Here is a 25,179-nt window from a genome sequence, read left to right on the forward strand (position 1 = left end):
ATGTTTTTTACTTCTGATAATATTATGCTCATGTTGCATAAATGTAAATTTAATGTTTATTGAGTATGAATAGAAACAGCTGTAAGTGAAGATGACCAATTTGCTGTTAATTAAAAACAATTATTAACTTCCCAATTTCCATTTTCTTCTTTTATATGTTTGTGTGTGTATATATATATACATGCATATATATATGATGATGATATGTATATGTAACGGTTTTAAATTGATTAGTAGACAATATTATGATATGTTATGGTCAGTAGATGCAACGATAAAAAGTTTGTTGATATAATTGCATGTTACAAATATCTTGCCTCGATGGGCAGGTTTTGATACATCCAAAAGCATGTGAAGTAAAGTTTGTGTCCTCTTCATTGTTTAGTAGTAATTACAGAGAGAGATAGAATGATGTTGTAAGAGAACAGAATTGGAGCTAGTGAGTGTGGGACGTTGTCTTTCTTTTTCCCTCTGGCCGTTTTGTCTGCTTGCCTCCATGATTCTAGTGGTCGGTTCACTAACTGATGTTAGCTCTCTCTCAACTCACGACTTTGTCACAAGGTGACTAACTACATTGAGTCGTCATGACTGTGACGAACTGATTTTTGTTTGAGGTGTGCTTGCTTATATAAAGATCCAGAAGGATAGATATATCATTGAGAACAATAGATTTAATTGGTGGTCTTAAAGGGTCAAGTGGTGAAGGCACCTGGAAAATGTAAAACTGCTGTCAGAGAAAAACCATTGTTCCACCTTGGGAACAGTTCTGTTGCAGTGTTAATTTAAATTTGGCTATGGTGGATCAAATTCACTTCATGCATGCAAGATTCACTACATACATATATATATATATATAGTTAATCCAAACTAGAAAACTCAAAAAAAAACACAACAACGCGAGGACGTGAAACAAATATAGTATTATTGGACGCTCAGGAAAGAAGGAGGGTTTATCGTTTTGAGCGGAGCTCTTCGTCGGAAACATAGGAGAAGGAAAGATCCAGAGAAGGGAAGACAGAGGAAAAAAATCGCCAACGGTACACACGAGGTCATATTTTGAAAGACCGGAAGGAAAAGGGTGAAGAAAGATGTTTTCAAAGACAGAAGAGTAGTATTGTCAAAGACAGCAGAATGATAGAGGGAGGAATGTGTGTGTAAGTGTGGATATGTGCGTGCGTGGAGGTCTGCGTGTGTGTATATGTGCAATGATGACACGTGTGTGTGTATGTGTGTATGGTTGTGGCTGTAAACAAAGGGCTAGTAGTAGGGCTAGTAGAATAAGGAGTGGTGTCTTTTGTCCCTGCCACAGGTCAGTACTGTTACTTTGAAGTATGTGTGTGTGTGCATGTATGTATATGTATCGTGTGTGTGTTTTGTTTGTAGTGTGCGTGTGTATGTGTGTGTTCGTATGTGTATGCGTAGAGTTTGGGTGTGTGGCGAATAACTGTGCTTTACTTAGTGTATGTGTGCATATGTGCTTGTATGTGTGTATACATGTATGTATAATTGTGTGCCGTGTGTATGGGATGTATGTATGGGTTCATTTGTGTGTGTGTGTGTGTGTATGTATGTGCGTGCGTGTCATATGTGCATGTAGTTGTGTGTGCGTGTACGTGTGCGTTTGTATGTGTGTAAGCGTATATGGATGTATATGCGTGTATCCGTGGGGTTGTGAGTTTTGGGTGTGTGCGTGTGCGCGTGCATATGTGTGCGCATGTTTATGTGTGTGTGTCTGTGCCTATATGTGTATACGTATGTGTGTGTGCGCGTGTAGGCATATATTGTGTGTATGTATATGTATCGGTGTGTATGTGAATTTGTGTATGCGTGTGTGTGGGTTTTTTTTTTGAGTTGTGTGGGCGTAATGTGCGTGTGTGTGCATGTGTGCGCTTACGTGCGTGTATGTGTGTGTGTGTCTGTGCCCATGTGTGTATAAGTGTGTGCGTATCTGTATGAGTATTGTTTGTTGGAAGTACATGTGGGCATCTGTGCTGGTGTGTGTGTATGTAGGTGTGTATGTGTGTGTGCGTGTATTGTATATATATATATATATGTGTGTGTGTGTGTGTGTGTGTGTGTGTGTGTGTGCGTGCGAGTGAATGTATGTATACATGTGCATGTGTGTACAAATGTAGAGGTTTATATGTGTGTATATATATATGTATGCACGCACACACGTTATAATTGAAAGATTGATGGAAAAAAAATTGGTGTGGGTGTATGTGAATCCACAGGCACACACATACATACACTGACACACGCCTGTAATACAGCCAACCCCATATATATGTATGTATGTATGTATGTATGTATATGTGTATGTATGTGTGTGTCTGTGTGAATGTATATGTGTGTGTGTGTGGGGGTTTTGAGTTGTGTGGGCATAATGTGCGTGCGTGTGCTTGTGTGCGTGTGTGCGCTTACGTGCGTGTATGTGTGTGTGTGTCTGTGCTCATGTGTGTATAAGTGTGTGCGTATCTGCATGAGTATCGTTTGTTGGAGGTATATGTGGGCATCTGTGCTGGTGTGTGTGTATGTACGTGTGTATGTGTGTGTGCGTGTATTGTATATATGTGTGTGTGTGTGTGACCGTGGAGAAGTACGTCAGGTTGTGTTCATTTTAATGTGTGTACGCGCATGTGCTTGAGTATGTGAGTGTATGTGGTTATGTGTACATTGATGTGTGTGTGTCTAAAGGTTTGTGTGTCTGTGTATGCTGGATGCATTTCAGCCATGCAGCTGCCATCATGCTGGAGCACCACCATGATTTATACTATTGCGCCCTTTCATTTACAAACAGTCTTTCAATGGTCCCCTAGTAAGAAAAACTTACATACACTACAAAAAAAAAAGCTGCCAACAAATTGCTTGCCATTAAAATACTTCTTGTACATAGTCAAAGGACATTTTGGTTTCCTAATATCATCAGATGGTTTACACAAAATAATAACTGAAAATATTTTTAAGAGGTAGGACAATTAAAAGATGTATCTATTGCTCTTCCACTGTCCTCTGCACTCAATATCTATAAAACATTTTCCACCTCCTCCCATTTTAAGAAGCACTACTCTAGAGATTGTAAAATTCCTTGATTTTGTTCAGTGTCCGTATTCCTTTTGCGTACTTCTACACATCAATGAAATATACTGGTATCATCTTTAGGAAAAGATCTGATGCAAGATAGTTATCACATTTTGATATTATTCAGACTTGTACAAGGGCTTCATGAAAAATTAAACATGTACTGAACAGCAAGAGGCAAAAAGGATTGAGTAAAGAAATGAAGAATTTGAAAATGGTCTTTTTTGTTAGTTCTTTAAAATGACATTCTTGGAAGATTGAACAAAACAAATAGGGTCTTGCACTAAGAAAATTGGAACATACTTGTCATAAATCTTCTTGAGCTTCAGTGTTGTACCTTTCCAACTGCGAAAAGATGTGCTTGATGCTTTCACACAGCAAGCATTAGCATCTAATTGACTCTGTCATAGTCAGGAGATGGGACAGGAGGGATGTTAAGGTAACAAAGGCTATGTGTAGTGCAGAATGGTGGACTGATCTCAGACTCATCCATGCAAAACTTGACATCCAGCCCAAGCAGTGACGATAAGGGAAGCTGGCAAACAAACAACTAAGCATCAGCAAATTTGAATGGCACAATGTGAAACAGAATCTCAGTGAGGACTTGGACAGCAAGTGAAGCCAATTTGATGCTTGAACAAAGGGAGCAGGAAAGACTGAGTGGTGTCTAAAGGTGTGGTGTACAACACTGCACTCACTCATCTGGGCCAGAACACATGTAAACACCACGACTAGTTCAACACAATGATTAAGAAATTCAAAAGTGTGAAACCAACAGATTATCTTAGCAAGACAGCATATCAGCTTCCAAGAAAGCAGCCGATAACATCACAAAAAGTAAGGTGCAGGCAAAGCTCAGAGGAGTGGAAAATTTCTTGCTCAGAAGCTGTATGTGGAACTAACTATCACTGTGAAGGTAAATCTTGAAGGTTGTTGCTAAGTTCAAGTACCTCAGCAGTAGACTTTCCAGATCTGTGAACAATGACAATCAAGTTGTTAAATGCATTGCCAAAGGAAGCTCAGCATTCGTGCAGCTATGTGAATCAATTTGGGAGAGGTTTGTCATCAAGTCGATATTAGGCTTGTTATCAAGTTGAAGATATAAAAAGCAGTTGTACTGCTTACACTACTGTACACCTGTGAGACTTGGATGGTTTATGAACACCATGCCAAAAAGCTAACTGCTTCCACATAAACTACCTGAGAAAGCTGTTGTAAATCACCTGACAAGACAAAGTCCATGACACAGAGGTTCTCTCTTGAGTTGATCTGCCAAGCATTTAGACACTGCTGAGGAGAGTGCAAGTCAGGTGATCAGGCGCCACCTTGTTTGAACGCCTGATATATGACTCCACAAGAGATTGTTTTACTGCAAACTGACAGAAGGCAAGTGCAGACAAGGTGGACAGAAGTGCTTCGAGGATATGCTCAAAGTCTCACTGAAGAGCTTTGAGATCAACCCTGACACCTTGGGAAATGCAAAAACAAGACCTGATGAAGCTACGGCAACAAAGGTGCCAATGCCGACAATCAGAACAGGATTGCAGGGGCACAAAGGAAACATGAACTGAGCAAGTCCAGAGCCAACTCCTTCCCTTCAGTCCTTGCAGATCTGTAGCAGAGCCTTCCGAGCATGCATTAGACTGATCAGCTACAGCTGGACACACTGTGACCCATCTCCCATGTACTGCCCTTGGTCATTATTGATGACAGATTGACTAATAATATATATATAATCATCATTGTTTTTCATACCGACATGAGTTGGATGGTTTGACAGGAGCTGATAAGCCAAAAGACAGTGCCAGCTTCCAATGTCTGCTTTGGCATGGTTCCTAGACTGTATGCCTTTTCTAATACCAACCTTTACATGGTGTGTTCTTGGTGCTATATAAGTGACAGTGGCAGTAGTGAAGTTACCAAATAACTTGTATGGCAAGACCTCGTCAACTAAAGGTACATTATTGAGGGAGGTGGCTTTATACCAGGTAATGAAAGAATAAAATATGACAAAAGGACAGAAACAAGTGTCTTTCAATAGAATAGATATATAGCTAACTCAGCTGGAAAGAGAGAGAAGAGTGTGAAGAGGTCTCAGAGCATACCCTCAAGGTGAATATAAGAGAAGGTGAATATATGAGAAGTAGTCCAGAGGGCTGGACATGTAAATGAGTAGATAAGTTTGTGAGAGTGTGAAAAAAGAATAGCAGATGGATAGAGATGGAGAGAGAGAGATGAATGCAGCATATGGTGAACATAAGTGGAAGCATGGTTAATGGAAAATATAAATTTTTGGAGGGAGAAGGTAGAGGCAATAAGAAGGTGGTGTAGGTGATGTGGAGTGTAGGCAGTGAGTAATAAATGCACAGTGCCAAAGTTGAGATCAGAAGTACATAGGGGATGAGATGGCAGAATGAAGCAGTGTATGAGGGAAAATTGGAAGTGAAAGATTGGAAAAATAAGAGAGTAAGGGATGATTCTTAGAAATTAAGAGCTACAGTAAATGGTCCCAGGAAGGGTGAGTAGGAATGCAAAATGATGGGAATGAAATTTGTTCACTTCAGCTATCATACAATTAAAGCAGCTGATTAAATAGCGGCGCATGGCTCAGTGGTTAGAGCGTCGAGCTTACGATCATGAGGTTGTGAGCTCGAATCCCGGACCGGGCTGCGTGTTGTGTTCTTGAGCAAAGCACTTTATTTCATGTTGCTCCAGTTCACTCAGCTGTAGAAATGAGTTGCGACGTCACTGGTGCCAAGCTGTATCAACCTTTGTCTTTCCCTTGGATAACACTGGTGGCGTGGAGAGGGGAGGCTGGTATGCATGGGCGACTGCTGGTCTTCCATAAACAACCTTGCCCGGACTTGTGTCTAGGAGGGTAACTTTCTAGGTGCAATCCCATGGTCATTCATGACCGAAGGGGGTCTTTACCCTTTAGTCAGAAGAGTGATGAGGTTTAGGTGTTACGTAGACAAGTTGCTGAGAAGAGACAAGTCAGAGATAGATTGGGTTCAAGGGCATACATATGATTTTAGAATCTCATTTTTTGCTTAGATGGATGGGTGTTGTTGAGCACAGCAAATTACCAATCATCTTAGTGTTTTATCATCATCTCCATGAGATTCGACATCTTGAGGTCATTTCACCACTGCATCCCATGCCTTCTTGGATTTACCTCTTTCACAAATTCTATCCACTTTTAGGGATCAGCGCTTCTGTATACAGATGTCATCTGCATTTGTGGCTCAGATTTCACAGTACTGTTCATATACAAGCATCATATAATCTGCCTTTTACTCTGAGAGCAGTCTTTTATTACCATCAAAAGGAAATAGCGCCCTGAACGTTCATACATATGTATAGACATATATATATATACTTTATCAATAAAGCTGTAAAAGCATCACAAAAACTGTTATTCGGAGTTTCACATTCCCATTCATCAGACAGTTTTGGTTGAGAATGGAACAAAAATAAGGTTATATGTATAAATATATGTATAAATATATGTATAAGCACTTTGTAGTGTGCCTGCAAGAATTTAAAAGCTCTCGTCTTTGGTTCAATGCATGTTTTTCCTAGAACACAATGAAGAATTTTTCAGAGAGGCAGAGATTTCATCTCATTGGTTACATATGAAAATGGTTTTGTTTCATTTTTCCTTTCAACTAACGGTCTTTTCAATAACCAGTTACATGAAATTACAATTACGATTTAAAATCATATGAAAATCAAAGAAAAGCTTAAATCGAAAATTAGCTTTAGTGGAAGGAAAAATTCTGTATGTCCAGGAAAAATTAATTAATGGTAAAATGAATTTAAATTAATTAAAAAGATATGCCTATTTAAAATAAAAACATTTAGATAGAACTAACATCATAAAAATACATATACACTTAGCTATATATATATATACATATCAAAAAATCTATACATACATATATACACTAAACATACAAATGTTGGTACATGCCTACATGCATATACAAACAAACACAGGCAAAACATATATATATATATATATATATAATATATATATATATATATATATATATACATATATACTAATACATAATATAAGTATCTATGTACATGTATATACACATATAATGCATCTCCATGCGTATTTCTAAATATACAACTTAGGTGTTACAAGCTAGAAAAAGAAAACAAAAAAGAAAATAAGAAAATGATAAGTGGTCGGAGAAAGAAAAATAGAAAGAGAAAGAGAAAAAATAGATAGAGAGAGATAAATGATTTGGAAGTTGGCGTTCCCAAAAAGTATCTAACAAATGTTAGATACTTCTGTAAGCTTGCAAATGCACACATATAGAACAGACATATATATGTACAGAAATACGTACATATATACAATAGTAACACACATGTAGACATGCATACAAATATACAATTAAGCATATATGTAGATATATATATCTACATACATATATCCACATCAAGATACATAGATACACCATAATGTATATACACATACAGATGTATTGAAAACTGTCAGGTGTAAGTGTAGTTTAAATATATAAATTTTAAAAAATATATAAATTTCAAATTTAAAAAGGAGAATGAGTAAAAATGCGTAAATATTTAACCTTGGTAAAATTTGAATTTGAATTTAAATTTGCAAATGAATTGAAGGCTTTTGTAAAATTCAAATGTAAAATATGAAGGCAAAATATGTACCAGCATTGTAATACTACAAGATGTCTATATTTTAGGTATAAAAGCCAAATTCAAATGCAAAATTTTTCAAAAGACAAAAAATTATTCATATGATATTTTTTGACATTTTAAACTTTGTAGTGTGCCTGCAAGAATTTAAAAGCTCTCGTCTTTGGTTCAATGCATGTTATTCCTAGAACACAATGAAGAATTTTTCAGAGAGGCAGAGATTTCATCTCATTGGTTATCTATATGCCCCATGTTTATATGGTGCTGCTTTCTCCAAAATTGCCCAGCTGATATTGAAAGGACAGGTATCATTTCCTTCAGTTGCCAGATGTGTTTTGCAAGACTTGTTGCTGACCTATTTTGGGGCATTGAAAAGAATTTCAGTGGGAATAAAACCTAGTCTTGGAGGAATTCCTTGAAGCTCCTGTGTATGTTTTATATTGTTGTGAGCCATCTATTTGTACTTTAGCTCTATAAACTATTCCTTTCTCAAGACATTTTCCTTCTAACAGACAGCAACTCTGATCTTTAAAATTGCAATTCTTCTGGTTAAACTCAGCACTGTGGTTGCTTCTAATGATTTTTGTGCTGTGTTGATTAATTAAAGAGGTGAAGTTTTTGCAACAAGAACAGCTAGTCATCACTGTTCTCCTATTAAAAATTCTATAGAACTCATGGCTAGTTTGAAAATGTTTAGAAACTACCTATATTTGTTTTTACAGCAATGTTAAATGCTGGATTAAACCACAAAACTTTCCTAGTTCTAGTTCTACATGTTCTATTATGGCTAGAAGTAGTTTGACTATACTGAATTTTCTCTGAGAATCAACTGTTCTTTAATGCATTATTATAATATGGTGTGGCATTTTGAAATGCTATTTCATCTGAAGATATGGATGATATGCACCTTCCTATATTACTAACTAGATTCTTAAGAATTACAGGTGGATGGTTTGATTCTTTGTTAATATAAAGTAGCTTTTCATTGAGCTTATGGTAGGGTTTTTAATCTAATTGCAAATGTAAGATAATGTCTAAAAAATCTATATTATTAATGTTACTTTCTATCATTATCAGTAAGCCCTTTCTTTGGAAGAAAGTAATAAGATTCTTCCGATATATATATAAAATTCTTCCTACATACACACACATTAAGACATATATCAATAAAACCTATTAATTAAACATTTTAAAAACCAAGGTTTCTTTTCTGAACTAGAATAAAATTCAAGAAAGCTTGTATTTGCATAGAAGATATTTAACTACATTCATTTCTTTTGCTTAAATTATTGGTGCCTTTCATCAAAATTTTATTTTTTGCTCAAAGGTTACCATATATCTTTGATTCAAAGGTCCCATTCCTGTAAGGTTGTGCATTATGTACAATAGACTAGGTAATTTTGAATTCATAAGGACTTGTCTCCTGTAAGAATCATATAAACTTTAACAAAGCCATAGCACTGTGAACCATTGCACTGTAAACTATTGACTTAAGCCAAACAGTTATTATCTGGTGGACAGTTCTCATGAATTCTATAGTTGCATGATCTTTGTTGGCTAGCTGCTTGCTCCTCTCTTCTATTCATCTTCATGGCATTATGACCTCTGATATAACATCCAAAATAGCAAACCTTAATTTATCATTTTTGGTGAATCAGTCCAACCCATGCCAGCATGGAAAACCTATATTAACAGATGATGATGATGATGTAATGATGATGATATATATATATTCCCCATCTCCTTCACCAACCAAAACCCACAATCACCATACTGTTATGAATCTGAAAGTTTGAAATATTTATGCATTCAACATTTTCCATAGTGATAGCATACAGGTCACAAATACCATGTTATTTACTGAAATGTTTCTTGTTTCAGAGTCACTCAGAACTTTGATTCTGCATATATTGTCCTCAAGTCCAAAGAAAGACAATGGATATGTCTCTTGTTAAATTTATAGTTAATCATCATTGTCATCATCACCGTCGTTTAACGTCCATTTTCTATGCTAGCATGGGTTGGACAGTTCGACCGGGGTCTGGGAAGCCAGGAGGCTGCACCAGGTTCCAGTCTGATCTGGCAGTGTTTCTACAGCTGGATGCCCTTCCTAACGTTGACCACTCCGTGAGTGTAGTGGGTGCTTTTTACGTGCCACCAGCACAGGTGCCAAGCAAGGCTGGCAACAGCCATGATCAGTTGGTGCTTTTTACATGCTACCGGCATGGAAGTCAGTCAAGGCTGCACTGGCATCAGCTACGTTCAGATGGTGCCTTTTATGTGCCACCGGCACAGGGATCACAACTACAATTTCCATTGATTTTTGATGTTGATGTACTTGACTCAATAGGTCTCCTGAAGCACAGGGTCAAAATGGTGTTTCTTTACTTTCCACCTGCACAGGAGTCAGTCCAGCAGCACTGGCAACGACTGGGTGCCAGTCATCGAATTTGGTTCAATTTCGATATCACTCACCCCAACAGGTCTTCGCAAGCAGAGTTTAGTGTCCAATGAAGGGAGGTTGGCATGGGTGCTAGTCGTTGGATGTGGTTAGATTTCGAATTCATTTTCGATTTCTCTTGCCTCAACAGGTCTTCGCAAACAGAGTTTTATGTCCAAAGAAGGAAAGGTATGCATAAGTGGGTTGGCTACATCCCCGGCAAAGGCTACGGGTTATGGACTTACTTGTCCTGCCAGGTCTTCTCATGCACAGCATATTTCCAAAGGTCTCGGTCACTGGTCATTGCCTCGGTGAGGCCTAATGTTAATATTATTTATAAATGAAAAATCAGTTGTATATAAGACTTCCAAGGACATCAGTTCCTGATTTCATCATTGATTTCAAGCTATTCATGTAGAAATATTCCAAAAGAGCTCAAAAACACAAACAAAAGCTAGCACATGGGTATTTTATATAGGAAAGGAAAAACAGAACTTTCCAATAAAGCAATATATAAAAAAAATTAAATAGTGTAGAATCATAACTGAATATTCAATTCTCCTGTCAATTTTCTTTCTTGGACCATGCTATGAAATATTGAACCCTTCTTGCTCAAACCTGTTTGTTTTTATTATGTTTTATCTCTGAAATTATTTTGGATTCCTTACCAGGCTGACACACATATTGGCTCTGGATTGCACAGAACTAAAGTTAAGTTACAATCATGTACTATATCCAAGGTTCCACAAAATCAGTAAAAAGACATTGATATTACAGCTTCATACAATCTGTTGTAGTAAAACAATGAACTCAGTTGTAATTTATTGACTAAAAATAACAGCTTCATACTATCATCATTAGTACATCATTATCACAGCTCCACACAGTTATTTGTACTTCACTAACTTCATATCAGTTGTCGGATACCAGAATCACAACTTTACAACATGAGTTGTAATACATTTAATATTTCAGCTTCAGTGAATCAGTTGTATATTGATTTGATATTGTTTCCCACAGTCGTAACACATTGATATCACTGCTTCACATGATCACTTAAAGTATATGAATACCTTAGCTTCATACAATCAAAAGTAGTAATATTGAGATCATACCTTCACACAATCGGCTGTTGTACATTGTTATCACAACTTCATACCATCATCACTTGTAGTACAATGGTATCACAACTTGATACAGTCAATTCTACTACATTGGTATTGCAGTTCATACCATCAATTATAGTATATTGGACATAATATCATGGCTTCACATAATCGATTGTACTACAATAATATCACAGCTTCATGTGGATGTAGGTCACTGATATTGCAGCTGCAAAAAATCAGTTGCAGTAAATAAATATCAAAGTTTCACACAGCCTGTGCAATAAGTTGGTTTTTCTTTCACAGTTTCACTCAGCCAGTTATAAAGTAATGTTTGAAGCTGTAAAATCAAATTAATCAATTATAGCACAATTATATCACAATTTTGCATGATCAGCTGTAGTGTGTTAATGTCCTGATTTCATTGTTAGTTATAGTGCATTAGTGTGTGCATGTGTATGTGTGTAAGTATGTCATTGTTCAGTTTTATTTCAAGATTGCTTGCCAATAAAGAGCTGGTTTCTAACCTAGATCCAAAGTTCTGTTATTGGAATTGCAACGTCAACAACAGGGTATTTGTGTTTGTATGTATCATCATCATCATCATCATCATTTAATGTCCATTGTCCTTGCTGGCATGGGTAGGGCAGTTTGACTAGGATTGGCAAGCTGCACCAGACTTCACTCTGTTTTGGCATGGTTTCTACAGCTGGATACCCTTCCTAATACCAACCAATCATGAGAGTGTAATGGGTGCTTTTACATGCCACCGGCATGGGTGTCATTTGTGCAACACTAGGATCTTCCACAACTGTGGTTTTACTTGGCTTGATGGGTCTTCTTCGCAAGCACGGCATAATGCCAAATGGATTCAGTCATTGCCTCTGTGAGGCCCAATGCTTGAAGCCCAGCATAATGGCAAATGGTCTCGGTCCTTGCCTCCATGAGACCCAGTACTCAAAAGGTGTCTTTATGTGCCACCAGCATGGGTGCCATTTGCATGACACTGGTATCTGCTATGACTGTGATTTTACTTGGCTTGATGGATCTTCCCAAGCACACCATAATGCCAAAGGTCTCAGTCATTGCCTTTCTGAGGCCCAACATCTGAAAGCAGCTCAACCACTTTGCCTCCATGAGTCTCAATGCTCGAAAGGTGCTTTTTTGTGCCACCTGCATGGGTGCCAGTTATGTGACACCAGCATCATCCACAACTGTGATTTCACTTGGCTTGATGGGTCTTCTCAAGTACAGTGTATCGCTAAAGGTCTTGGTCAGTAGTCATTGCCTCTGTGAGGCTCAAAGTTCGGAGATCATGCTTCACCACTTCATCTCAAGTTTTCCTGGGTCTGCCTCTACTACTGGTTCCTCCACAGTTATGGATTGACACTTCTTTACACAGCTATCCTTGTAATTATGCATCACATGACCATACTAGTGCATGCATCTTATGCCTAACTTTTCTCACAAGATGCTTACACTCTGTCAAACATGCACACTGACATTGCACATCCAGCAAAGCATACTGACTCCATTCCTTTCAAACCTACTCATCTTCTCAACTGTCACAGCCCATGTTTCACTGCCATGCAGCATAGTTGTTCACACACATAGTCATCATACAATCTGCTTTTCACTCTGAGGCAGGAGCTCTTTAAACTTTGGTTAGCCTAATCTTATTCTGACAGCTATACTCTTGAAGCATCCACTTCTGCTACTAACTTGATCACCTATGTAATGGAAGCTATCTACTACCTCTAGCTTACCCTCATGGCAGTTGATGGAGTATATTTTCTGTACATATTTGGTGTTTATTGTACCTGTGTATCTACCACACACAAAAGTTATTTTCCGTTATCCTTCCTTTTATATGGCTGCACATTTTATGTGTCCAAAGCTTATACCGGGTGCACCTTATAGAGTTACTACCTACACTTTTCCAACAGATCAAGCAGGGCCATCTACCTGAAGGGACTTATGATTTGTATCCCTTCCTACTTGCTAAGACTCTGGTTTTTGCTAGGTTAATGCTAAGGGCCTTCGATTCTAGGCCTTGCTTCTATACCAGGAACACCTTCTCTAGTTCTGATTGTAATTCAGCTATAAGAACAAGGTCATCAGATTAGAGGAGCTCCCAGGGGCAGCCTGTCTTAAATTCCTCTGTTATTGCTTGGAGGACTATGATGAACAAGAGGGGGTTTAGGACCGCTCTTTAGTGAACCCCCTACTTGTACCCTGAATTCTTTGCTGTACTTGTCAATACTCACCTTACTGGTAGTAGTGTCTCTGTACATAGTTTGTACAGCTCTCACTAGCCACTTGTCTGTCCCTAGTTTCTGCACTGACCCCTAGATAAGGGATCAGGGGATCCTGTCAAAAGCTTTCTCCAAGTCAACAAAAGCTAAGTACAGCGGTTTATGTATATGTTTGTATGTCTGTCTGTATGTATATGTGTATTGTATGTATGTATGTATGTATGTATGTATGTATGTATGTATGTATGTATGTATGTGTGTATGTATGTATGTATACTTATCATATCTGTCAGGTATGTGGAAGAGAGTGTAATTCGGCAGGAGGACTTAAACGACATGCAAAGGTACATGAAGCACAGTTACAACTACAGCTGGCTATTACCGGTAAATGTTTTAGCTGCCAATTATGTACAAGACATTGTAGATCTTTAGCTGGGCTAAAAAGTCACATTCAATCACAGCACCAATACCAGATAAGCTTCGTGCAATGGCCATACTCGATAACGAGGGGGCAGCCATCATGTATGTATGTATGTATATATGTATGTATGTATGCATGTATGTATGTATGTATGTATGTATGTATGTATGTATGTATGTATGTATGTATGTATGTATGTATGTATGTATGTATGTATGTATGTATGTATGTATGTATGTATGTATGACACAGGAGTTTCAGTTGTTGATAGGGAGAGGGAGACACAAGACCAAAATGGATGGAGGAAGTAGTTGTTCAAAGTTTGAAAGAGAGACAATGCAGCATGAGAAGATTAAGGGAAGGCTTAGAAGGAATGAACCTACGGAAAATGAGGGAGTGTTACTTTTTTGTTTGTGTGATTTGTGGGAGAAAATGCTTGATTGTGCAGGCTTGGTCAGTCATCAGAGAACTCACACTACTGTAAATGGTGATAAGGCTATTGTTCCCAACAGAACATGTGCAGCCTGTGGAAAGGTGTGCCTTTCAGTTGGAGGATTGAAAAGACATGTCAAAAGAGTTCGTACTGTGGCACCTGTTTCTTCTGACAGCCAGCACAGCTGTGCATTATGCAATAGAATGTGTTCGTTTTTGACCAGACTCAAGAGCCACACAAGGGCTTTACATTGCATCACTGCTTCTTTCTAGCAATGATTTTGCTCGTAGACGAGAAAGCAACTATGTATATACGTATGTATGTAAAAGAAAAAGCCTATCCGTCTATACATAGTGTGTTAGCTAAAATCTATTGAAATATCGTCCAATCCAAGCTAGTATGGAACGTGGACGTCAAATGACAATAATTATATTTTCTAATGTAATAAAGCATTGAAACAAAAACATAGTTAATGCGCCACTAATTTACCGTAGCAGTTTATATTTTGATATAAACAGTTATCATGAACATAACAAATAATTGCCTGATGACAATCTTCTTTAATTAACTCTTAACTATTGGAGAGGTCGAAGTTCAAAGGTAAGTATTGTCATCTAGCCACGAGGAACTTATTTCGATAAACATGTTCTTGTTCAAACACTCTAGAGTTACTTCCCCTAATAACCCGGTTGGTTCAGTTTTTCGCTTAACAGTTATAAACTTTCTGTCCCAACAGCAACTTTTACAATGAAGGTATGTTGTTAAATTCTCTTAATAGATCCTTCGTTCTTTTAATCCTTTTATTCTGAAATGTATATATGAACATAAATAAGTGGTCTGTTAATATTTTCTTAATAATAATTCTTCAAATCTATATTTACACTAACATTTAAACACTCTTCGTACTGTTTACGTTGCCTTTCTTCGTTGCACCTGTTGTTTACTCTCTGTACACATACACATATTGTTTATTTCATATAATATCGCTATATGTATTGCTTCATTAATGGATTTCTTTGAGATACGTGTATTTACAATGGTTTTTGTAAAGCAAAATACTGATAAAAAAATTTTGAGTACACGCCCACTTAAGTACATCAGGTCTGCGAATACATTCGAAACATCATCTAGCTTTAAACTTTTAATATTCTGTGCCTATGCGTGTGCGCTTGATAGATACATACATACATTATATATATATATATATATATATAATATATATATAGAAAGAGAGAGAGAATTTAACGTTCCTCTGTATAAATACATTGGTAAAAATATCTCGTCCAATAAGCCAGTTAGTAATACCTACCAGATCCTAGCCAGATAATACTTTTGGCAAATGAGTGTTCCCTCAGAAAACATTTGGTACATCATTTTGATACTTTTGGTAAATATCTGAGATATATTAATACAAGGAAAATAGTGCACCAGAGATGCCAGAAAGACCAACGGTACAATTATAGCCTTATGGGCAACAAAGAAGTTATTGTATTAAATCATGTTGATCTGATTTCTCAGAATGGTAATTGGAAATTTCATCACCAAATAGTTACCTGAAGAAATCTGAGAGATTTTTTTGTAGAAGATGTAAGTTGGTGAGTTCATGGATATACTGAGCTGTTTCAGATGATAGCTTAGAAAGATATATATATGCACTCAGGATATTCGGGCTAAATCTGACAGTGTGCATTAAAGGAAAAGAAAACTCAATATTCCATCCAAGGTATTATAAAGAATCAGAAAATGTCCACTAGATTATTGCTAGGAGATAACATTCTACTCAAAGTAGATGCCCTCAAGACAGCTCCAGAACCTGGCACAGGCATTCCTCACTGTGTCTCTGGGAAGATCTTTGAACACCTCCTTGATCTTGGCCACCAGCTTGGCCTTGGTGCTGCAGCCTGCATGGAGCAGTTGATATCTTTCTCAACTACACCCTACACAGAAGAATCCAAAGGATTACAACCAAGGAGATTAGGAAGCCAGAAATTAGTGCTGGTGAAGTCATAGAAATCCTGCTGCCACACATATGGCATTCTAGCCAAAATTTCAACACAAACTCCAAGATTTCACCACAAAGTAAGATGTATAGTGACTTCAAACTCGAGCTCCACACTTTTTCACTAGTATAAAACATAACTGATGTCTGATAAATGAAGAAATGAAGCAGTACAATATGAAATGCCTCTTATACAGTACCCAACAGAATGATGTTAGGATTTAAAGTTTAACATTGACTTAGAGCTGGAACTAACCACTGGAGGCACGTTAAAATGTATGCATATATGTTGCCTAAACTAACAGAGAGTGCAGCAAAGAATGTGGTTCCCATAATAAAAAACACATTCTTGCAAAAACAGATAGAAAAACTGCAAATGGCAAAATAATAGTGTAAAGAGCATGTGTATGCAAGCTTGGTACAAAAATAACTGATGACATCAAAAGCAAGTCCGCAAGATTGTAGAATTGATGTGAGAGTTAGTTCTGCTAAAGCTTGAATTTAAAAGTTCTATCAGGTGTCCATCAGGAACTACTCCCAGAGCTAAAATTTTCATGAAAAGAACGAATGAAAAAGTTAGTTGCCATCATGTGTATGCATGTGGTGTGTACAGCGAGTGCATAAAGACATGTAAATATTCAAGTCAATATGAATGAGTGTACATAAAGCAAGTGAAAATAAGAGATGAAAGAAACATGATATATAAACTAAATGGAAAAACGGGAATGTTTCAAGCAAAACATCGCTGTTTCAAAAATGAAAATCGAGCACAATCAATAAAAATATTGTGAGAAATAACAGTCAAATGTCCAATGTCCATTGTTTTTTCTTGCTAAAATTAATGTTTTTAACAATGAAGATATCATTTTAGTAAAAAGTGCTTCAGGTAACATATTTGTAGAATGTTTATAGAGAAAATTTCTTGTTCTCTATTTTTGTATACATTTGTTCTGTATTTCTTTATTGTGCTTGCTTTACAGTGTCTGACAAAAGTTCTCTGTGTGAAAAGTGTATGGTTGCATATCATTTAGATGTTGGATGTCATGAAATTTGTATTGTGTACATGTAACAATGTAATGCAGTTGCAAAAGCTCTTTGAGGCAGCAATCACTAACTCAAAGAGATTAAAACAGAAGATGATGATTCATGTTAAATTCAAAGGAAGACCTTTTGATAGAAATATATTGTAAAGCTTGGATGTTACAATGAAGGGTTGTGGTTCAGTGTATGACAGATAAGAAGCTATGGTAATGCAACATAGAAATACTTAAAAGTCTCTGTTAGACCGACTTGAGAAATGTCACTTCAGTGAGAGAAAGAGAAAATGTTACCAAGAAAAACATATTAGTCTAAAGAAATATGATTTTCTTGGTCCAAAGTCTGTAATATATTAATATAAAAGTTACTACTGTTGAAGCTCATTAGATTACGTTCTTATTGGATGATAAATGGAATGAGTTTAAGGAAATCCATGTCATCTCATAGACAACTGTGGAACAGTGGGCATAAGGGTTTACAAAGTAGATCTAAAAGATGACATAAATGTTATGTTGGAGATTGTGTCCTGCAACTAATTGTCCTAATTTAAGTAACCTACCACTTTTAGACATCCACATAAAAGTATACAACTCCAGGGTAATATATTTTGCAAAGAAAACAGACACATATCAGCACTTCAATTCTTACGCTTGCCATCCCTCACACATCAAATGGAATATTCTGTATTGTGTGGTGAGATGTATCTGTGGGCAATCTAAAATTATGTAAAATTTGACACATTGTACTTAGAAGCTTTCTACAACTTCAACACTACCTCCTGAAGCTAATAGATAGTAGGATTAAAAAAGCAAAGGGATTCACATATCACAATTCAGGACATCTAGAAAGTTGAAAAGAATATTATTGCCCTTCTCAACCCACATGATCCAAGAATGAAAAATATATCCACCTTCATAAAAGCAAATCTACCAATCCTATTTCAAATCCTCAAAATGAGAGGTCTTGTCAAAGAAAATTGTGTAATGAATAGTGAATGTCAAGCAAAAAAGATTTAAGAAATATTTCACAAGGCCAGAATTCATGTTATTCATGCCAGAGGATAACCCAAAACTTCGTGTAATAGCTTGTGGGGACAGCAGATATGGAATCATTTCAACTATTTGGAAAGTGGATCCTGTGTAATGGGGTAAAAACACAGCTCACCTACCTCACAGATCCTCTTTTGATGTCGATCTAGGCTATAACTATGAATGTTCTGCATGTCTAACCTTTAGTATGCCTAACCTAGTGGCAAATTTTCTGAACTCACATGGCCACATCAGTCCCAAGCAACAGCCCCAAAGTAAAAAAGGTTCATGTTAGTTGTTTTCCCTCTCACTTGACTTTTCTTGCTCCTGTCCTGACAAGGTGCCTTAACCATTCATGTGACATCATTGACCCTTTGCTTCTGTCAAGGCCCCAGCCCCACATGACTTCCTGATTTCTAAGATAACCTCATCATCTCTCTTTATGTCAAAATTCACCATCCACCTTAGCAGATACTTGTCCCTTTGTCATCTCCACAGAGATGGAGTGCTGTTTGCATCCTTTCTTCCTCCTTTGTCATCCAACAACTTGACAATCCTGTGAACATCCAAGATATGATATGGTATTCTATCTAGAGACATGTTATTTTGAGAATTCACAGTTGTTACTATTCCTTTTCCCCCATTGAAACATGCAACAAACATTTGGAGGCTTGACCTAGACTTCATTCCCTACTTTGCACAAAGGCAGCCCCTCTCTCTTCCCAGTTTACTGTGATACCATACACAGATGTCATCATTCATATCTGTATGTTGCTCTGCATGGCACCAACTCCCCAGCCTGTCCTCACTGGGTGACATATTATACCAAAATACTGCCTCAGTTGGTGAGATATGTTCCCTCCCCACCATGGCTTTGATCATGTGATGGTGTCTCTCCATGATCCAATTTCCACTCAGCCTATATGCTACTCTGAAGAAGTGATTCATGTTCCATCCATCAAGCATTTCCTTCAACACCTCCAAGTGAAATGCAGTGCTGATGTCCATCAGTAATTCACCCACAGGGCTCTGCTCCAGGAATATTGCATTCAGGATTCGTGCAGCTTCATCTGCAGTCCCCATCTTGATTTCCTTCCATATTGCCATCTGTCCTGGTTCACAGTCAATCATCAAGAGATATATCCTCTGCCAGTAGTGAGTCACATCCACTGTCAATTGTTTCCCATTATATTTCACTGAGATGTTTCCTGGAGTGGAGTTGGTGGATTGACATCTGTCACAACTCCCAACCAATTTCTGAATGCACTATCTAGTAACAACTTTCTTGGCTAGGTATAGAGTCCTGTCCACTCCCACATGATGTGCGGTAGGCAGTCTCTCTTTAACTCCAAGTCATTCACCCAACACACTGCAGCTATCCCCCACTCCAAATTCTCTGGCACTTCCAGCCTTGGTTAGGATGTATGTCTTATTTCTTTACCAAGGGCACAAAGACCATGCTTAACTTCAGACTGAATTCAGCAGTTAGCTCTCCCAGAATCCCTCAGTAAAGCTTTATTAACATCTCTGCTTCTCCTTTTGTTTGGATACTCCTCTCATGAATGATCACTTATCCTACTCATGCAAACACAATGGCCTATTTTGTTCAATTCTTGATAGTATGCAGCCTTATATCAAGGCCAGATTCACTCCTTTTGGTATTGTATCCAATTCAACTACGTTGATGTGGTTGCAATCATCCATTTTCCTGAGCCAGATGGCGTCCTTCACCTCAGTGCCCCCTATTTCCAGAATATTCTCTATTACTAATCTGCTAGCATCACACCATGTGGTTCCCTTCTCCATTTGGGCACAAATTAGCTTCCACTTACCGGGTCTGCCACTCTTACCCACCGTCCCCTCTCTTAGCCACTGTCCTATCTCTCCCACTTTATTCCCCCAGCTCATCCCATCCTTTTATCTCTTGATGTAGCTATATGCTGTTGGGATCCAAGCTGCAATTGTTTAGTAAACTAACAGTTTCCCACACATTGGAAACAGTTCTTGCTTGTTCATATTGGTATCCAATTTTGGAATTTCATTTCTTCTCCAAAATATATCAGCCTTGTCTCTTCACAGTATGAACCCCAGTCCAGCTCCTCTGGCAGTTTTGTGGTTAGTTCAAACTTCTTTATGACCTGTGACCTCTGTTGCTGACACCACAGTCTCGTTCACTAAGATGTCATCAATATAGTAACTGGTGCCTTTTCTTCACCTTGTCCTCCTTTCCCAGAATAGATTTGAGAAACATTGCCATGATCTTTGAAGCTGAATTCAGGCCCAAACCCAGCCTAGTCAAACAGTATGTCTGGCCCTTATATCTTACCAGCTGATACTTCCATAGTTTCTCAGCCACATGTAGCTGTAGATATACCAACTTCAAGTTGACAATTGTGGAAGGCTCTCGTTATCTGTCTCCATTTTCACAATGTTTCTCCCCAGACATTAGTAACATTGCTGCCTGTATGAAACAGTACAAAATCGTTCAGCTCTCACAAGTCTGGTACCGATCCAACTTTGTTTTTCATTGGCTGCACCACTGCCATTAGCAGCAACACTCCACTCTGTACCTCCTCCTTCCACCTCTCCCTCAAACTTGCTCCTGGCATCTCATTTCAGGGTAAACTTATAACAGCTCACCTTATTTCTCAATGTTGGGGACTCTCTTTTACAATACCTTTCAATTGTCCAGTGATGGCTGTTGAATACAGTCTGAAAATCCTTGTCTACTATGGTGTATGCAGCACATTTCTCTTCAGGGCTCTCCTAACTCACCTATTACAGACTCACAGCACACGATACCTCTGCAACACCAATTGTAACCTTATCTTCACTACCTATGGCACCTCCTAGGTGGACAATCATATTCATGCCCACAACCACATCAACTTGATCCTCATGGTCAATCCACAATTGCTCACACCACTTCACTGCTACCTCTACATCTAATTTCTCTGCCATCAACTGGTCTTACACTACACATTCTGTTCCACTATTTAACCTCTTTTGGGGTCACTAAGGTCATTGTGCCACTTGTGTCCATTAGGGCTTTTGACACCATCCCCACAACTGGGACATCCATTATATGAAGCAACTTTATAAGTACCTCTGTTTGCTTGCAGGGATTGCTAGTGGCACAGCAGTTGCCTTTTGATCATTTTCCTGACTGCAGTTGCTGATAATATGTCCTGCCCACTTGCATCAGTAGTGAATTGGTTTGGGCTTTGGCTTCCTGCAGCCCCTTACTATGTGCAGGTTCTAACACTTAAAGCATAGGCCTATCTTCTCTTTGGATAGGAGAGCTGTGGGAACAAAGTGGGAAAGAGAGGATGGTGACTATGATGCAGTGGGTAAGAGTGGCAGACCCGGTAAATGGAAGCTAATATGTGCCCAAAGAGAAGAGTATCTTCTCTCCTAGTCATTCTTTGATCACCACCTGATGCCGTAGGCTTCCATAGCTGGTAGCACCATAACATTCTGCTTGGTGTTTCATATTGACACAAGCTTCAGTGATGAGTTCACTCATAGGCATCATGTCATTGCCTAGCAACTGTTGCAGTCACACTGATATCTTGTTGGGGAAGCCATTCACAAATGCTAGCCACTCAGACTTTTCCAGGCCTTCCCCTGTAAACCCTAAGAGTGTGGTTAATCTCCGAATTTCTGCTGCATACATCTCGCCTTTCCAAGTTTGGCAAACACAGTGTGACCTTTCCACAAACATTCCCTGTAAGCACTGTTCCATCTTCTCCACATCCAGTTAGTCCACTTTTTCCATTTCAAGGTACAGTGCCAATGCATTTCTCTCCAAGTTCGGAGCCTTGAAACCTGCCATTTCCTCAATGTCTTGCAACCTGGTCACCACCTTGATCATCTGAATCCAGGTGATAACATCTCTCATCACAGAAGGGTCTGATGGCATCATTACTGATCTTCATTTTTGTTGACATATATTGTCCAGACAAGGGATAAAAAATGCACAAAGGCCAAGGAAGTTTGGGGTTGTGGGGGAAAAATGTAACTCACTTACCTTGCAGATCCTCTTGTGATGTTGATCTTTTCCAGATGGGATATGTTTGTGAGTGCCCTATCTGCCTAACCTCCTACCAGAATCTAGTGGAAAATTTCCTGAACTCACACAGCAACCATATCCATCTTGAGTGACAGTCCCAAAGCAAAAGAGGCCTACACTAATTGTCTTTCTATTCACATGACCTCAATTGCTCTTGTCTTTCCAATAAGACCCCTTAGTTGTTTGTGTGATGTCACTGGCCCTTTACTTCTGGTGAGGTTTCCAGTCCTACAGCTCCAAAATAAGATTTAAAAGTGGATACTCTTTCCTAATAGATGCAAACATAAACTGCAATACAAAAAAAATTTTATATTGCATAACCTGTCCCACTTGCAAAGAAAATGTGGTCAGTCAGACTGAAAACATCCTTTATGAATGAGCAATAACTTAAACAACAGATTAAACAGGCAGATTTACAGAGGATCCCATGGCTGAATATCTAGAAATCTGTGATAACAAATCTCAGGTTTTCTGTAAAAGCCTAAGGGATGATTCAAAACACTAGAAGGAAATGGAAAAACATTTTTCTAAAATTGAGTGTGTAAAATCTCTGTGGAAACACAGAAAATGTTATTACAAAAGAAGTTTTTGAGATAACCAAACCATCACCACATATTAATGATGCTGATGTTTTTGCTGTTACTGAAACAAATAACTAAAAAAAAAAGCTTTCAACAATCTCATGCATGCACACACCCCATGCTGGTGGCACGTAAAAAGCACCCACTACACTCTCTGAGTGGTTGGCGTTAGGAAGGGCATTCAGCTGTAGAAACTCTGCCAGATCAAGATTGGAGCTTGGTGCAGCCATCTGGTTCGCGAGCCCTCAGTCAAAATCGTCCAACCCATGCTAGCATGGAAAGCGGACGTTAAATGATGATGATGATGATGATGATGATATAAATAAAAGAAAATCATATATCTTGAACAAAAACCAGTCAACTGTTTAATGATTTCCCTGATTAAAGCTAAAAATTTATTGAAACCAGTAGACAGCCAGATATTTTATAACTAAAACAACCAATCAGAAATCTTTTGTCTTCTGTTTCATTTTTCAATAAATAGCTGACATTTCTTTATATACATGGAAATCAATAAACAGCTGGCCTTTTTGCTGCCTAAACTGCTTAAAAAGTTAATCCTCCTGAAAAGTTGCTTGTCTTTTGTTTAAACATTTATGTCACTCAAGCACATGCACACACAAAACGGATCAAACATCTTAACTGATCAGTCCCAAACATTCTTTGTCCAACCCCCCACACCCAAGCAAACAAATTTATCAAAGGTATTTGAATTCCTGGCATTTTCAACAAACAGCTGACATCCCTCACTCAATACACATAACAATTCACAATTTTTGAAAAATTTCAGCAAGAATGAAAGCACTAAAGAGAGTATAAGTAATAATCCTTTCTCTTACAGGCACAATGCCTGACATTTTGGGGATAGGGGATAGTCAGTTATATTGACCCTTAGTGTTCAATTACATCATGTAGCACTATTGGGGATACCAATTTACATATTAAACACATCCTTGCAACTGGCATGTACATACACTGCTCTACTTACTATTTAAGCAATGTATTGCTGGGTAGTTAATGAGTTTGATGTGATACTGAAGAAGGAGCAATAACTCTTGAAATATGCATATACATTCATTATCTATTTTTCTGTCTTAATTGCATTGTTTACATAGATGTGTTTGCATACAAAATGCTGTAGTTTTCAATGCTGGCTCTAAATTCTATGAGAAATCTGAAACAACACAAAAGTGCGACACAGGATTGACTTATAAACCTTTAATACATTGGTAGTATATTATGGTGGCTAAACGAAATACAATGTTCCTACAAGCAATCAATATAGATATGTGTATATAATATTTTTTATCTTTTACTTACTTTAGTCATTGGACTGCAGCCATGCTGGAGTACTGCCTTGAAAGGTTTAGTTGAACAAATCAACCCCAGTACTTATTATTTTTAAGTCTGGTACTTACTTATTCTATGAGACTCTTCTTGCCTAATGTGAGCCCGGAACAATCTCATTTCTTACACTATTTCAGTATTACATGTCAAAAGTGAAACAATAACATCTCTATTGTAATGTGAAATACTTTCAGTTTTAGTACTTTTAATATTAATACTGAAACTATTATATCACTTACTATATAAATGCATATATGTAATATATATATGCATGTATATATGTATATATACATCTTCACATATGTAAGTATATATAGATGTATACATATAGAGGTATATGTATATATATGCATATGTATACATGTATATGTATATATATTTATATGTATATATATGTATGTATGTATGTATGTATGTATATATATGTATGTATATATATATATACATATATATATATGTATATAATAATAATAATTTGAGGGAATATTATTCCAAACTTACAGGGAAAAATTCAATTTAGAAATACTAAATCAAATTTCACAAAATATAATGTATATATATATATATATATATATATATATATATATATATATAAATTAGAAAAAACAAATTAAATTACACCATCTAAAAAATTACATATAATAGAAATATTAAATAAACGATAAAAAATAATATACCGATGATTAAGTAAT

At 37.5% G+C, this 25,179-nt stretch overlaps 1 protein-coding gene and 1 long non-coding RNA gene across 2 annotated transcripts in view; both read left to right on the forward strand.

The window, feature by feature from the left end:
- Nucleotides 1-2,034: 2,034 nt before the first annotated feature.
- LOC118767268 lies at nt 2,035-14,624 on the forward strand. Its single transcript, XR_005003172.1, has 3 exons — nt 2,035-2,067; nt 4,468-4,471; nt 14,513-14,624. It is a non-coding gene; the product is annotated as an uncharacterized LOC118767268 (long non-coding RNA).
- Nucleotides 14,625-15,049: 425 nt separating this feature from the next.
- The window catches only part of LOC115222559 (sorting nexin-5), a 99,275-nt gene continuing 89,145 nt past the window's right edge, over nt 15,050-25,179 (forward strand). Inside the window, exon 1 of the mRNA XM_036511613.1 lies at nt 15,050-15,175. Within this exon, the coding sequence (XP_036367506.1) occupies nt 15,170-15,175 (6 nt within the window). The 5' untranslated portion in view covers nt 15,050-15,169. The remainder of the gene's footprint in view (nt 15,176-25,179) is intronic.

The sequence above is a fragment of the Octopus sinensis genome, linkage group LG20 (assembly GCF_006345805.1).
Source record: "Octopus sinensis linkage group LG20, ASM634580v1, whole genome shotgun sequence".
Taxonomy (NCBI): domain Eukaryota; kingdom Metazoa; phylum Mollusca; class Cephalopoda; order Octopoda; family Octopodidae; genus Octopus; species Octopus sinensis.